The sequence below is a fragment of the Cnephaeus nilssonii genome (genome assembly GCF_951640355.1).
Source record: "Cnephaeus nilssonii genome assembly, chromosome: X".
NCBI lineage: Eukaryota > Metazoa > Chordata > Mammalia > Chiroptera > Vespertilionidae > Cnephaeus > Cnephaeus nilssonii.
The window spans coordinates 14,072,191-14,085,544 of NC_137071.1; the positions used below are offsets into that span (position 1 = coordinate 14,072,191).

At 47.5% G+C, this 13,354-nt stretch overlaps 1 protein-coding gene and 1 pseudogene across 2 annotated transcripts; both read left to right on the plus strand.

The window, feature by feature from the left end:
- Nucleotides 1-917: 917 nt before the first annotated feature.
- On the plus strand, nt 918-1,961 carry LOC307095110 (melanoma-associated antigen B5-like; annotated as a pseudogene). The gene has a single exon. The product of its transcript is annotated as a melanoma-associated antigen B5-like (transcript).
- A 7,863-nt stretch (nt 1,962-9,824) lies between these two features.
- LOC307096107 (melanoma-associated antigen B4-like) lies at nt 9,825-10,892 on the plus strand (the record flags this gene model as incomplete). Its single annotated transcript, XM_079765667.1, has 1 exon — nt 9,825-10,892. One exon carries the CDS (start codon nt 9,825-9,827, stop codon nt 10,890-10,892), a length of 1,068 nt encoding a protein of 355 aa, XP_079621793.1.
- Nucleotides 10,893-13,354: the final 2,462 nt, after the last annotated feature.

Consider the following 13,354-nt stretch of genomic DNA (forward strand, 5'->3'; position numbering starts at 1 on the left):
ACAGTGGGTCAAAGCAATGCCTGAGGGTCCATAAGCCTCTAAATCAGTGATGGGCAACCTTTTGAGCTTGGTGTGTCAAACTTCGCCAAAAAAAAAAAAAAAAACTGAGCATAACTCGGGTAGTGTGTCACTTTGAGGAAAAAACATTATTTCGCAAATGTTTCATCCTCAGGAGCAGCAAATGTTTCATCCTTGGCATGCGGCAGCTTCAGCGGCTGCGTGTCATCAGAAATGGCTACGCACGCGTGTCATAGGTTCGCCATCACTGCTCTAAAAAAAAGGGATGACAAAGCACCTGACTCCCACACTGGTTTTTAGTACTTGAAGACCAAGGACAGGGATAGCAAACTGAAGCTCCCCCAACACTTATTATATTTGGTCTATGGGAGGTGAAATCCTTAGTTTGAAGGTATAGCCAATATTCAACTAAAGGGGTGGGGACAGAAGGCCAGATATGAAGCCAAATGAGGACTTTTAGTGAGGACTGAGGACACCCAAAGCAACCAGGACAGAAAACCACCACTGAACAGTCAACATGGGGAATACCTGCACTGAGTTGATGAGTTGAGGGCCCCATTCACTTCATTCTTTTTGGTCCCATGGCATGCCACCCATTGAATGATGCTCTTGAATGTGAAATAACAGACTGCTCAAACTCAAAGACTGCCAGCCCCTATGGTCACCTCAGTAAGCCTGAGGCAGGACTGGCAGGATGCAGCCTAATATTTTTCCAAAGCACAGGATGAAGGTTTTTAAATAGGTGCCCTTGAGGGGAACTGCAAATGCAGCCTTCCTTCCAATAAAGGTGTCACTCCTATGCCAAATCTGCACATACATTCTTGACCTTCATTCTCCAGGAGCTCTCATTACCTATCTTTTGAGTACCCTCCTGACCTTTTTCTCTGACCATAGTCATCATGCCTCAGAGGCACAAGAGTAAGTGCTGCAACAAGCAGAATCAACAAGATTCCCAAGAGTAAGCCCAGAGCCTCAGGATATTGGAGGCAGCTGCCACAGTAGAAAAAAAATGCTCCCCTCATTCTCATCTTCTGGTTTGGAGCTTAATCCTCAGAGCTCATCAGCTACTGATCTAACTGGTACTTCCCAGGCATCTTGGAGAGCTCCAAAAACCTCTATTACTCTTCAGGTGCATTTCACACAATATCTGAGAACAGCCAAGATGAGATACATTCATGTTCCTCTGAGGTCCTATCTCAAGAGAACACATGCTGTGACCCTCTAATTATGGAGGTGACTATCTTGAAGAACTTTATCTTGTACAAGTATAGAGTGAAGCAGCCCATTCTGCAGGGAGACCTGCTAACCATTGTTGACCAAAAGTAATGCCAACAATTTGTGGAGATCCTCAAGAAAGCCTCTGACAGCATTAAGGATCTCTTTGTGGTTGACATGAAGGAAATGGACTCAACAAAACCTCCCTGTGTGAACTTGTCAACAAACTGTAACTCCCCAATAAGGGGAGGGTGCATGCTGGCATGGGGTTACCCAAGACTGGTCTCCTGATGAATATCTTGGGTGTGATCTTCATGAATGGCAACTGTGCCAGTGAGGAAGAGACCTGGGAATTCCTGAATGCCATGCAAGTGTTCCCTGGGAGGAAACACTACATCTATGGGGAACCTAGGAAACTTTTCACCAAAGATATAGTGCAGCTAGAATACCTGGAGTACAGCCAGGTGCCCAACACTGATCTGCCATGCTATGAGTTCTTGTGGGGTCCCAAAGCTTACACAGAAACAACCAAGATGAAAATCCTGGAATTTTGGGCCAAGCTCAACAATAGCATAACAAGTGCCTTCCCATCACAATACTAAGAAGCTTTGAGGAAGGAGGTAGAAAGAGCACAAGACAGATGGGCAGCCAGGGCTGGCACTGATACCACAGCCTGGAAATGTTCCATGGCCTGGTCCACTATTTTCTCCACAACTAGTAAAATATGAGGAATAATTTTTGTCATGAAAAAATATATAGCATCATGATCGAATCTTGGGTGGACATAGGATAGAATCCCACAGTAAAATTGTTGGAACAATAAAATAGAAAAAAAATTATCATCAACTCTGATTCTCCTTCTTCTTTTCCATATTTTCTTTTATAAAATTAATTGCTTTATAGCTCAATATGCTTAGCTTATTAAAGGATGAAGTATATAGTAAATCTTAGCACATTATATCACTTACACCTGTATTCCTCTATTCCCCAAAAGTAATTGAGCATGTGCCTTTTGGAAGGTCCTGTGTTAGTACTGGGGACTGTAAGATAAAGAACCAGTCTCTCTTCATAAAACTTTGCTAGCGAGGAGCTTTCAATCACATAAGGAAGGTGTTGAAATACTGTCTATGCTTTATAGGAATTTAAAGGGGTGGGTGATTTGGGAGGTGTTCCAGGTGAAATCTGTAAGTGTAAATTCTCGGTCATGATAGTCTAAATTTGGGGATGCTGCAAGTCAGCCTCTGAGATGTTGTTCTCAGTTAGGCTACATGGTGGAGAAGATGAGTCTTTGGGACTGGTGAGCAAAAGCCAGATATTCAGGTGAGTTGTCTGAGTTGAGAGAGAACTGCAATGTGGTGTATGGTGTAATATTAAGTCCTTATAATATGTGCTACCTTGACATGGCTTGAAACCAGCAGGGCCTCAAATGGCCTAACTTCAAGTTCTCTTCCATGTTCTTCACTTGCAGATAAAGTCTCTACCAAATCCATCTTTGTGAAGGGATAAAGCCTCGATCTTACTTATTCCTAAGTAGTGGATTTCTCTTCTTTACCATCCTGTGGACTTTGCAAACCATCTGATTACATGCTGCAGGCGAAGTAGTTGTAACCTCATTCTCTTGATACCCCACAGCCTGCCTCCCCCAGAAATTGCTCATTCACCATTCCTTCATGTAACCCCACACCGAGTGCCACCGTGGGGCGTGTGGTGTCCCTCTCCTTCACCTTGTGAGCTTGCATCATTGATAATTGCTGTCTAGCTCATTTCTACAGAGCCCAGTGTTGTGATTTTGGACACCCCATAACCATAGTGCAGAAATCCCATCCTCATCCCAGGGGGTATAATAGGGGGCATTGAACATGCTCTTAGTAATTAATTTGGTAGGGCAGATAATCCAGAAAAACAGTCTCTTTCTGGGGCAGTGTATTAGTTATCTCAGGCTGCCCTAACAACATACCCAGACTTGATAGCTTAATCAATGGAAATTGATTTTCTCACAGTTCTGTAGGTTGGAATTCCAATGTTAAGGTGCTGGCAGGTTTGGTTTTCTCTGAGACCTCTCTCTTTGGTTGCAGATGGCTACCCCCTTCTCATGGCTGTCCCTTGTGTGAGTGCATTCCTGCTGTCTCCTTGGGTGATCTAAACTCTTATTAGGACCCCACTAAATTTGGATCATGGCCTATCTTAATGGCCTCATTTTAACTGAACCATCACTTTAAAGACATTATCTACAACTAGAGCAACATTCTTTGGTACTGGGGGCGATGAACTCAACAAGAATTTGGGAGGACACAATGCAGTGCCCAACAGGCAGGAATAAAATGTGTCTCTGCTATTATCTTAATGAAGGAAAATAGAGTGCACAAATAGGTGTTCTATGCACATTCTCTCCAGGGGGTTTCTGCCAAATAATGGTGAAGGTGAACAGAAGCCACCATGTTGACACTTTTTGCCTTGTAGTTGTAGAGTCAGATCCCACTGTATTAAAAGAGCATTTTGCCCTAGCTGGTGTGGCTCAGTGGACAGAGCATCAGCCTGTGCACTGAAGGGTCCCAGGTTCGATTCCAGTCAAGGGAACATGCCCGGGTTGCAGATTCTATCCCCAGTAGGGGCATACAGGAGGCAGCCAATCAATGATTCTCTCTCATCATTGATGTTTCTATCTCTCTCTCTCTCTCCCTTCCACTCTGAAATACACACACACACACACACACACACACACACACACACACAGAGTGGCCAGATTATTATGATCTCTGAATGCATAATAATCTGGCCACTCAGTGTATATCCTATATAATAAAAGGCTAATATGCAAATTGTCCCCTCGACCAGGAGTTCGACCAGCAGGCAGGCCGGCCAACTGCCCAGCCCATGTCCCCTCCCCCTGGCCAAGCTGGCCAGACCCTACCCATGCACGAATTCATGCACCAGGCCTATAATATATATATATACACACACACTGAATGGCCAGATTATTATGTGTTATATAAAAATATATAATATATAAAATATTATATTTTGTATAAATATATAAAATTATGTATATAATTTTTAAAGAGCATTTTAACTAGAATACCTTTAGTGGACTTAGGTGAGTTCTAAAGGAGGGCTAGATTTTGGTGGGAAAGAGAGAAAATAAAATTTACGCGGTTTGGATTGAAGGACAGCTGGAAAGGATTGAATGAGTTAGTCCTTGATGAAATTCTAGAAACTATAAGTTGCATCAGGGTCATGGGGGGTGGGGGAATCACCAAACCAATATTAAATAACAAATGCTCTAATGGAAAAAAGCTATTTAATTTTACATTGCAAATAGAAATTTTAGCTGATTTGGTGTTGTTCTGTCTGAGAGCATCACATTTTCTCCGATAGATCCTGGACTTAAAAAAAAAAAATGCCTGATGATACTGTGTAGGTAAACATCATAACTGGCTTTCATTAAAAACCCAGTGTTTGCCAGTCATCTTGACAGATGCTTCCCATACAACACATACATTCCCACAATCTTAAATTATAGGGTTTATCACACTCAGTTGGCAGATGGTGAACTTGTCATATTGTGATAGTCACAAGAATGTAAGTGACAGAACTAGACTAGACCCCTGGTCTGAATTCATCAAGAGCAAGCATGTCAAACTCACAGCCGGCACACAATGTCCAAACTCTTCCACCCTGATGCAGACCTTATATATCTGCATTCACTTTTCTTCTCAGTGCTCCAAAATATATCTCAGACAATGAAATAAAAAGTTTTGTGCTCAATGTGGTGGGCTGGAATGCATAGCCAGAGCACTAAGCATAACAGATCATTGAGAAACCTGAATCATAAAAGGCAGGAGATAATATCCAGTGGTAATATGATCATGTGAGATGGGACCTTATAAAATTACCTGGATCAGCCTATCTCTTACAGTAGAAAAATCTTTAGGAACAGGAGTTCATAAACAGCCAAGACTGGGTCCTAAAGAGAAGAAATAGAAGATCTGGGTTGTATGTGTGTGTTTGTTTTTGTTTTTGTCTGGAACCTGCCATCTACCCTGGGTCCTCTGCCTGGTACCTCAGCCTCCCCATCTCACATCACTCCTGGAACACAGACCTGTTTTCTGTGAGACCTTGCAGTAGGGAGGTTAGTCAAGAGTTTGCATTTTTAAAATTAAATTTTATGAAGGTGCCATTGGTCAACATTAACATACAGGTTTCATGTGTGGGTTTCTATGTTACAAGATCTGTATATAGCACCATGTGCCCACCACCCAAAGTTAAATCTCCTGTCATCTCATATTATGACTACCTTCTCCTCACCCCCTTCCCTCTGGCAACCACAACACTGCTATTTGCATTTATAAGTTTAAGTTTTAAATCCCACATATGAATTAAATCATATGGTTCCTAGCTTTTTCTGTCTGACTTAATTCACTTAGCATAATGTTTTCAAGGTCCATCAATGTTGTTGCAGATGATGCTATATCATCCTTTTTAAAAATCTTTTATGTACTTATTTATTTATTTTTAAATTTATTGTCTAAAGTTTTACATAGGTCTCCTTATTCCCCGATTGACCCCATCCCTCCAGCCATTCCCACACCGGGCAAGTGTTTGTGTCCATTGGTTATGCCTTGCATGCATACAAGTCCTTTGGTTGCTCTCTAACACTCCTCCCCTGCCATTTGTCTCTGGATCTATTCTTGTTCATCAAATCATGTTGACCATTATATCACACACATATAGATTATATGTGTGATATAATGGTCAACATTATATCACACATATAATGAGATTATGTGATATTTATCTTTCCATGACTGGCTTATTTCACTTAGCATAATGCTCTCCAGTTCCATCCATGCTGTTGCAAATGGCAAAAGTTCCTTCTTTTTTATAGCAGCCTAGTATTCCAGTGTATTTCATCATTTTTTATGGCTGAATAGTATTCCATTGTGTATATCTACCACTTATTCCTTATCCAGTCCTCTGTCGACATGTCACCCCAATAAAATTAAACAAACAAAACCCCTGTATATTCTATTACAAAAAAATAGCTTATTGTTTGCCTCGATGATTAACTCATAGAGAGAAAAATATCCTTTGAAATTTAAATGTAGAGTTCATATGCCTGTCTTGCTAATTTATATATATATACTTTTTAATGAAAAAGAAAAGAGTTTTCAGGGAGGTGTCATTCCTGGGGAAGCCTTTCTTAAGAGACAGGAGCCCAGATGAGGACCCAGATGAATGACCCAATCATTGAGCGAGTCCTGCAGAGCCTTCCCTCATCTGCACTTAGATCTCCCCCTGGGGCTGACTAGGACAGGGACACCCCAGGGAGGTGAGGGCCTTGCCTAAGGGCTGGGGCCCAGGGAGGTGTCCCAGGTCCTGAGAGGAGTGCAGGTGGCAATCCCTGTGAGAGGGAGGCTGCTCCACCCTACAACACAGGGGGCGCCATAGATCCGGCCAGCAGTCAGCCTGGAGAGGCCCTGTCTCTTTAACTGAGGGGCATCGCGCCAGCTCCCTCCTGGGGCGCCTTGGAAGGGAGACCTGACCTCAGGGGGCAGCGCCCTGAGGGCAGAAGGAGAGAAGGCCCAGGCTGTAGCTCCAGTCCAGGTGAGGAGGGGAAAGAGGAGGGAGCCACAGTCCCCTCTGCGAGGCCCCGCCCCTCCGCCGTTGCCCCGCCCCCTCCCGCCCTGCCCCTGCTCTCAGGCCTGGGGGACCCTGGGCACAGCGCTCAGGCTGAGGGCGACCCCCTGAAGGGTCTCGGGAGGTGTGGGCCCTGGGATGCGGGGCGGCCCCGTTCAGCAGGGGAGGGTGAGTGACACCCCCACCAGAGCCAAGGGGAGGGAACTCGGGAGACATTCCGCCCAGGGCCTGCTCATGGCGCCCTGAGGGCCCCAACATGGCGGGCAGGTGGGTGAGCCTTCCTGCCCACTGGGTGGATCGGACAAGGAGGGCCTTGGTCCGAGGGAAGGGCACCGCCTCCTGAAGGAAGTCACGGGGGGGGGGGGGATGTAGGAGGGTCCCCAGGGGCCGGCCCACCCCTCCGTGAGGAGGCCTGGACCTTGCCGCTGCCCTCCACCCTGGGAGGCCGGGCAGCGAGGCTGTGAGGCCGGCCGCCTCTGTATCCAGACAGAGAGGGTGAAGGCCTCGGTCTGAGGAGGGGACCGCGTCCTGAAGGAAGTCACGGGGGGCGGGGGGGGGGGGGTAGGAGGGTCCCCAGGAGGGACCGCGCCTGTTGGAAACCAGGCTCATAGCCTGAGGGTCCCCAGGGGCCGGCCCACCCCCTCCGCCCTCCACCCTGGGAGGCCGGGACCTTGCCGCTGCCCTCCACCCTGGGAGGCCGGGCAGCGAGGCTGTCAGGCCGCCTCTGTAGCCAGACAGAGAGGGGAGAAGGCCTAGGTCTGAGGAGGGCACCGCCTCCTGAAGGAAGTCACGGGGGGGGGGGTGTAGGAGGGTCCCCAGGGGCCGGCCCACCCCCTCCATGAGGAGGCCGGACCTTGCAGCTTCCCTCCACCCTGGGAGGCCGGGCAGCGAGGCTGTCAGGCAGGCCGCCTCTGTAGCCAGACAGAGAGGGTGAAGGCCTTGGTCTGAGGAGGGGACCGCGTCCTGAAGGAAGTCACGGGGGCGGGGTGGTGTAGGAGGGTCCCCAGGAGGGACTGTGCCTGTTGGAAACCAGGCTCATAGCCTGAGGGTCCCCAGGAGCCGGCCCACCCCCTCCGCCCTCCACCCTGGGAGGCCGGGCAGCGAGGCTGTCAGGCAGGCCGCCTCTGTAGCCAGACAGAGAGGGTGTGAGGCCTCGGTCTGAGGAGGGGACCGTGTCCTGAAGGAAGTCACGGGGGCGGGGTGGTGTAGGAGGGTCCCCAGGAGGGACCGTGCCTGTTGGAAACCAGGCTCATAGCCTGAGGGTCCCCAGGAGCCGGCCCACCCCCTCCGCCCTCCACCCTGGGAGGCCGGGCAGCGAGGCTGTCAGGCAGGCCGCCTCTGTAGCCAGACAGAGAGGGTGAAGGCCTCGGTCTGAGGAGGGGACCGCGTCCTGAAGGAAGTCACGGGGGGGGGGGGGTGTAGGAGGGTCCCCAGGGGCCGGCCCACCCCCTCAGCGAGGAGGCCTGGACCTTGCTGCTGCCCTCCACCCTGGGAGGCCGGGCAGCGAGGCTGTCAGGCCGCCTCCGGGAGCAAGTCACAGGGTGTGAGGCCTCGGTCTGAGGAGGGGACCGCGTCCTGAAGGAAGTCACGGGGGGGGGGGGGGGGTGTAGGAGGGTCCCCAGGAGGGACCGCGCCTGTTGGCAACCAGGCTCATAGCCTGAGGGTCCCCAGGGGCCGGCCCACCCCTCCGCGAGGAGGCCTGGACCTTGCCGCCGCCCTCCACCCTGGGAGGCCGGGCAGCGAGGCTGTCAGGCCGCCCCTGGGAGCAAGTCACAGGGTGTGAGGCCTTGGTGTGAGGGACGGCCCTCCAGTTAGGAAGCGACCCGGGAGGGGCAGGGGGCAGGCCTCTGGGAGGACCCAGGGAGCCCCCCTGCCGCTGCTGGACTAGGCTGCCAGCAGATTTCCGGAAAAGATGGCTGACACTGCTTTGCTCCTTGGGGGTCCTGCAAGCTGGGTTGGGGGTGAGGGGCTGGGGCTGCTGGGTAGAGGGATGGGGAGCTTTTATTTATGAGGGACGCTTTACCTTCACCAGTAGCAGGATATCCAGGTCTTTCCAGGAGTTTAAGGGGACATCTCCCTGAGCCATCATCTTTGAGGGAACACCCATGACCGCAGTACCTGAGAACCCCTATTCTCAGCCTTGAGACCCTGGGCAGGTGGGGTGACTCTCATCCTCAGGGAAGCCCAGTCTCAGGAAATGCTGGAAGGAGAGAGGAGTCCCAGGCTACTACACCAAAAGTCAAATGAAAGATTGAGGGGCCCACCCACCATTGAATAAGATAGGATCCTGAGCCCCATCTTGGCATTCAGCACCTGAAGGCTGAGGGTAGGTCTGCTAAGCTGAGACTCACCCTCACTTATTTCCATTCAATATAAGAGAGAAGAAGGCTTTAGTGTGAGGGTGCAGCCACCAGTCAGCAGAAGGGAGGTATGTTATCAGGAACTACCTGGAGACCAGGTAGATACCCTGCAGGGCTCCACATAACTCTTAGTTGGGTGTCCCTTGACAGGCACAGGAGCTAAGGAACTTTTCACTGTCTCCTTAGGGTCTCAAAGAGCTGCTAGCTTTGGTTTGAGGTGTCAATTTCACAGAAGCAGAATAGAGGGGACCCAGGACCTGCCAATATTTGACATGATGATTCTGATAGTGGACTCTGAAGTATCTGACACCGTAGAACACAGGCTTCCCACTGGCTACCAGGATGTACTCTAAGATTACCTGCAACTGCCTCACCACATTACTTAAGGAACAGATTGATAAGAACGGAAGCCCTGTGTGTTGCTAGAGCACTGCCTTCAAGGAAACCTGTAGAGGCAGCCTGAGCTAAACCCAAGGTAGAATCCATCTTACCGCTGAAGATACTAGCACCATCTCATTCTCCTTCATCCTGGTGTCTCTATTTCCTGATTTCCTGTCCAGACTCCTGCCTGCTGTCCCTGACCATAGTGACATCATGCCCCGGCGTCGCAAAAATAAGAAACGCCATCATGCCCGAAGTGAACCTCAGAGTTGTGGCAATGCTCCAGCCACTGTAGAAGCTGAAGAGGAGTCCACTCCCTCCTTCTCTACTCAGTGTGAAGGTATTAGACAGGGTCTGCCTGTGGCTGGGTCACGTAACACTTCCCAGGGCCCTCAAAGCGTGCTAACCACCACTACCACTTTGGTAGCTGTTTCTTGCCCTGGGTCTGATGAAGCTTTCAGCAAAGAAGATGAGGATGAGGCTGTCTCCTCTGAGACCCCACTCTTCACTGAAGTCTCAGAGGTGGATGAGTTCAAAAACAAGACTGTGTGTTTGGAGCAATTCATTCTGAACAAGTATAAATTGAGAAAGCCCATTTTGAAGGCTGATATGCTGCATATTGTTGGGAAAGATTACCAACACCGATTTGCTGAGATGCTCAAGAAAGTTTCTCAGCAAATTGAAACCTTCTTTGCATTAGACATGTATGAAGTGGACTCAACCAGACACTCCTACGCCCTTGTCAGCAAACTGAAACTCCCCAATAATGGGAGGGTGCGTCCTGGCAGGGGGCTACCCAAGACTGGTCTCCTGATGCATATACTGGGTATGATCTTCATGAATGGCAACAGTGTCTCTGAGGAAGAGGTCTGGAGAGATTTGCGTCTGATGCGTGTGTACCCTCGGAGGAAGCACTTTGTCTTTGGGGAGCCCAGGAAGCTCATTACCAATTTTCTGAGGCTGAAGTACCTGGAGTGCCGTCGGGTGCCCAACAGTGATCCTCCACGCTCCGAGTTCCTGTGGGGTCCAAAAGCATATCAAGAAACCAGCAAGTTGAAAGTGCTGGAGTTTTGGGCAAAGGTCAATGGTACCCACCCCAGTGCCTTCCCATACTGTTATCAGGAGGCTTTGAGAGATGAGGAAGAGAGAGCCCGAGCTAGAGTTGCAGCCAGGGCTGCCACTACTGCCCAAGTCACTGCACTTTCCAGGGCCATGGCCAGAACAACCCTTCTACCCATAGAGAAATCTAAAGCTTTTCGTCCTTCAGACCAGAATATATAACATCACAATAGGGATAATATTCTTGGAAGTGTAAAAGGATCTCTAGTCTAGTTGTTGGGATAATAGAATAGAAATCAAAAAGCATGATCATTCTTAGTTTTCCATGTTCCTTTTAATTTCCAGATTTGTAAAATTAACTGAGTTATACTTTGATGTTTTTAGTTTATTCAAGAAATAGGAGAAATTAAATCTTAATAAATTAGATTTTATATTTGCTGGCTCTTTTATCCACCACACACTGAGTCTGCTGTTGGGGAGTCTCAGTGTTAGGACTGGGGATGCTAAAGGAAATCTAGCCTCTTCTCATATAATTTTATGGCCTGCAATTTGCACTCATATGAGGAAGATGTTGAAGCAACCCATAGAACCTAGAGGTGAAGTAAAAAGAATGGGTGAGGAAGAGGGTGTTCCCTGTGAGAGCAGTTGGGCAGAAATTTCCTGAGCAAGGCAGTTTGGGAATTTAGGCAACTGTAAGTCCTTTGTGGGTTGTAATTTTCATTTATGCTATGTGGTGGGCCAATGGAGGTTGTGGAAATGGTGAGCAGAGGCCTGACCCTCCTATGTTGTGCTTCTGAATTGGGAGACAAAGTGTGGGTTAGTCTGCTCTGTCAGCTCTAACAAAATACCACAGCCTACGTGGCTTAAACAACATTTTCACAGTTCTGTAGCCTGGGAAATCCACAATCAATGTGCCAGCAGATTCAGTTTCCAGTGAGAGCTCTCTTCCTTGCTTGAAGATGGCCTGCTTCTCTCAGTGCCCTGGCCAGGTAGAGAGAGGGTTTTTGCCTCTCTTGTGCTTCGTAGAAGAAAAATAAAGGCATCCTGGCCACACTATACTCATGACATCAACTAAACCTAAATACCTCCCAAAATCTCCAAATCCAAATACCATTACACTGCAACATATTAATTGGTGTGATGCAGAAGGGGGACAACAGCATTCAGTCTATAAATGACAACTGCTGCTACAAGTTATGTTGGCACTGTGGGTAAACCAGAGAGAAATCTTCACCTGGGTCAGGATAAGAAGGTACCCTTTGTTCTTGTCATAGTGCAGGTGGACACAATGTGCAAACTCGGTGTTCTATGCTCATCATCTCCTGGCACTTGCTGAGAAGTAGAGATGACATTCCCTTGAGGTGAGATGCCAAGAAGCCACTGTGCTGACGTGCTTTACCCTGAGTTGGACAAGGAGAACCTGCTCCCTTAAAATGGTATTTCACTTGGTTATCTTGAGGGGGTTTGGCAAACTCTAAGTCAGGGCTAGTTTTGTCCAGGGTGTAATGAATGTAAACAGAGGTGGTGTGGATGGAAAGGCAACTGGCAGGGATGGAGGGACTTGCACCTTGACAGCGATTCTAGAAGCTTGAGGTGCATCCAGCTGGGGAAGGCAACTGTTCCCCTGAATTAAATGACAGGCACTCTAATGTGGAAATTTTACTTAGTATCCTTAGGTAGGACCATTTTTAGTTTACTGAGTGTTCTTTGTCTGAGATAATTACATCTTCTATGACATCTACTGGACTCAAAAATATTCCATGCAATGTGGGTGGTATCATCTGGGATGAAAATTATATCATCAACTGTCATTTAAAAAATATAGGGCGGCCCAGCCTGGTTTGTCTCAGTGGATAGATCTTTGGCCTGCGGACCAAAGGGTCCTGGTTTTGATTCTGGTCAAGGGCAGGTACCTGGGTTGTAGGCTCCTCCCCAGCCCGGGCCCTGGTTGAGGCATGTGCAGGAGGCAACCAATCAATGTGTCTTTCTCACATAGATGTTTCTCTGCCTTTCCCTCTCTTACACTCTCCCTAAAAATCAATGGGAAAATATCATCCGGTAAGGATTAAAAATATATATGGCAATATTTGCTAGCCATCTTTCCATGTGGTTTATATGTTTGTTGTTGAAGAGCAACACCTGGGATATATATAAAGCAAATTCTCCCTGACATAATTGAATTCAATTTTTATATGATTGACTGTATGCAACTAATATTGGCAGCAACAATAACATTGATTACTGACACTACTAAAAATGCTGTGTTTATATGTTTGTTGTCCAAGTTTATATAATGCAGTTGTGCTACTTAAAAATATGTAATTTTTCATTGCTGCCATTAATTCCAAGTAGTGACTGACAATGTACATTTAAAACTTAATTGATTTTCTGGCAAACAATGCAAAATGAAACAAATTTTCCTTCATAGGCTCTTAGTTAATGCAACATTTCTTGAGATAACATGTATCTTTCACGAAATAAATACCATGTAAACAGAATTGAGGTTCTTGATTTTCTTAATTATTCTCTTGTGTAAATTTTATCTTCCCAGTTGTTAGTTACATCTCAGATACTTATTTTCTGGTATCAGTGTAGTTCAATCTTAAGGTTTTCATTCATAAATTTTCCTCCTAACAAAGGCATGAATGATTTCGCTCATGTTGATATAATCCCTTATTATTTGG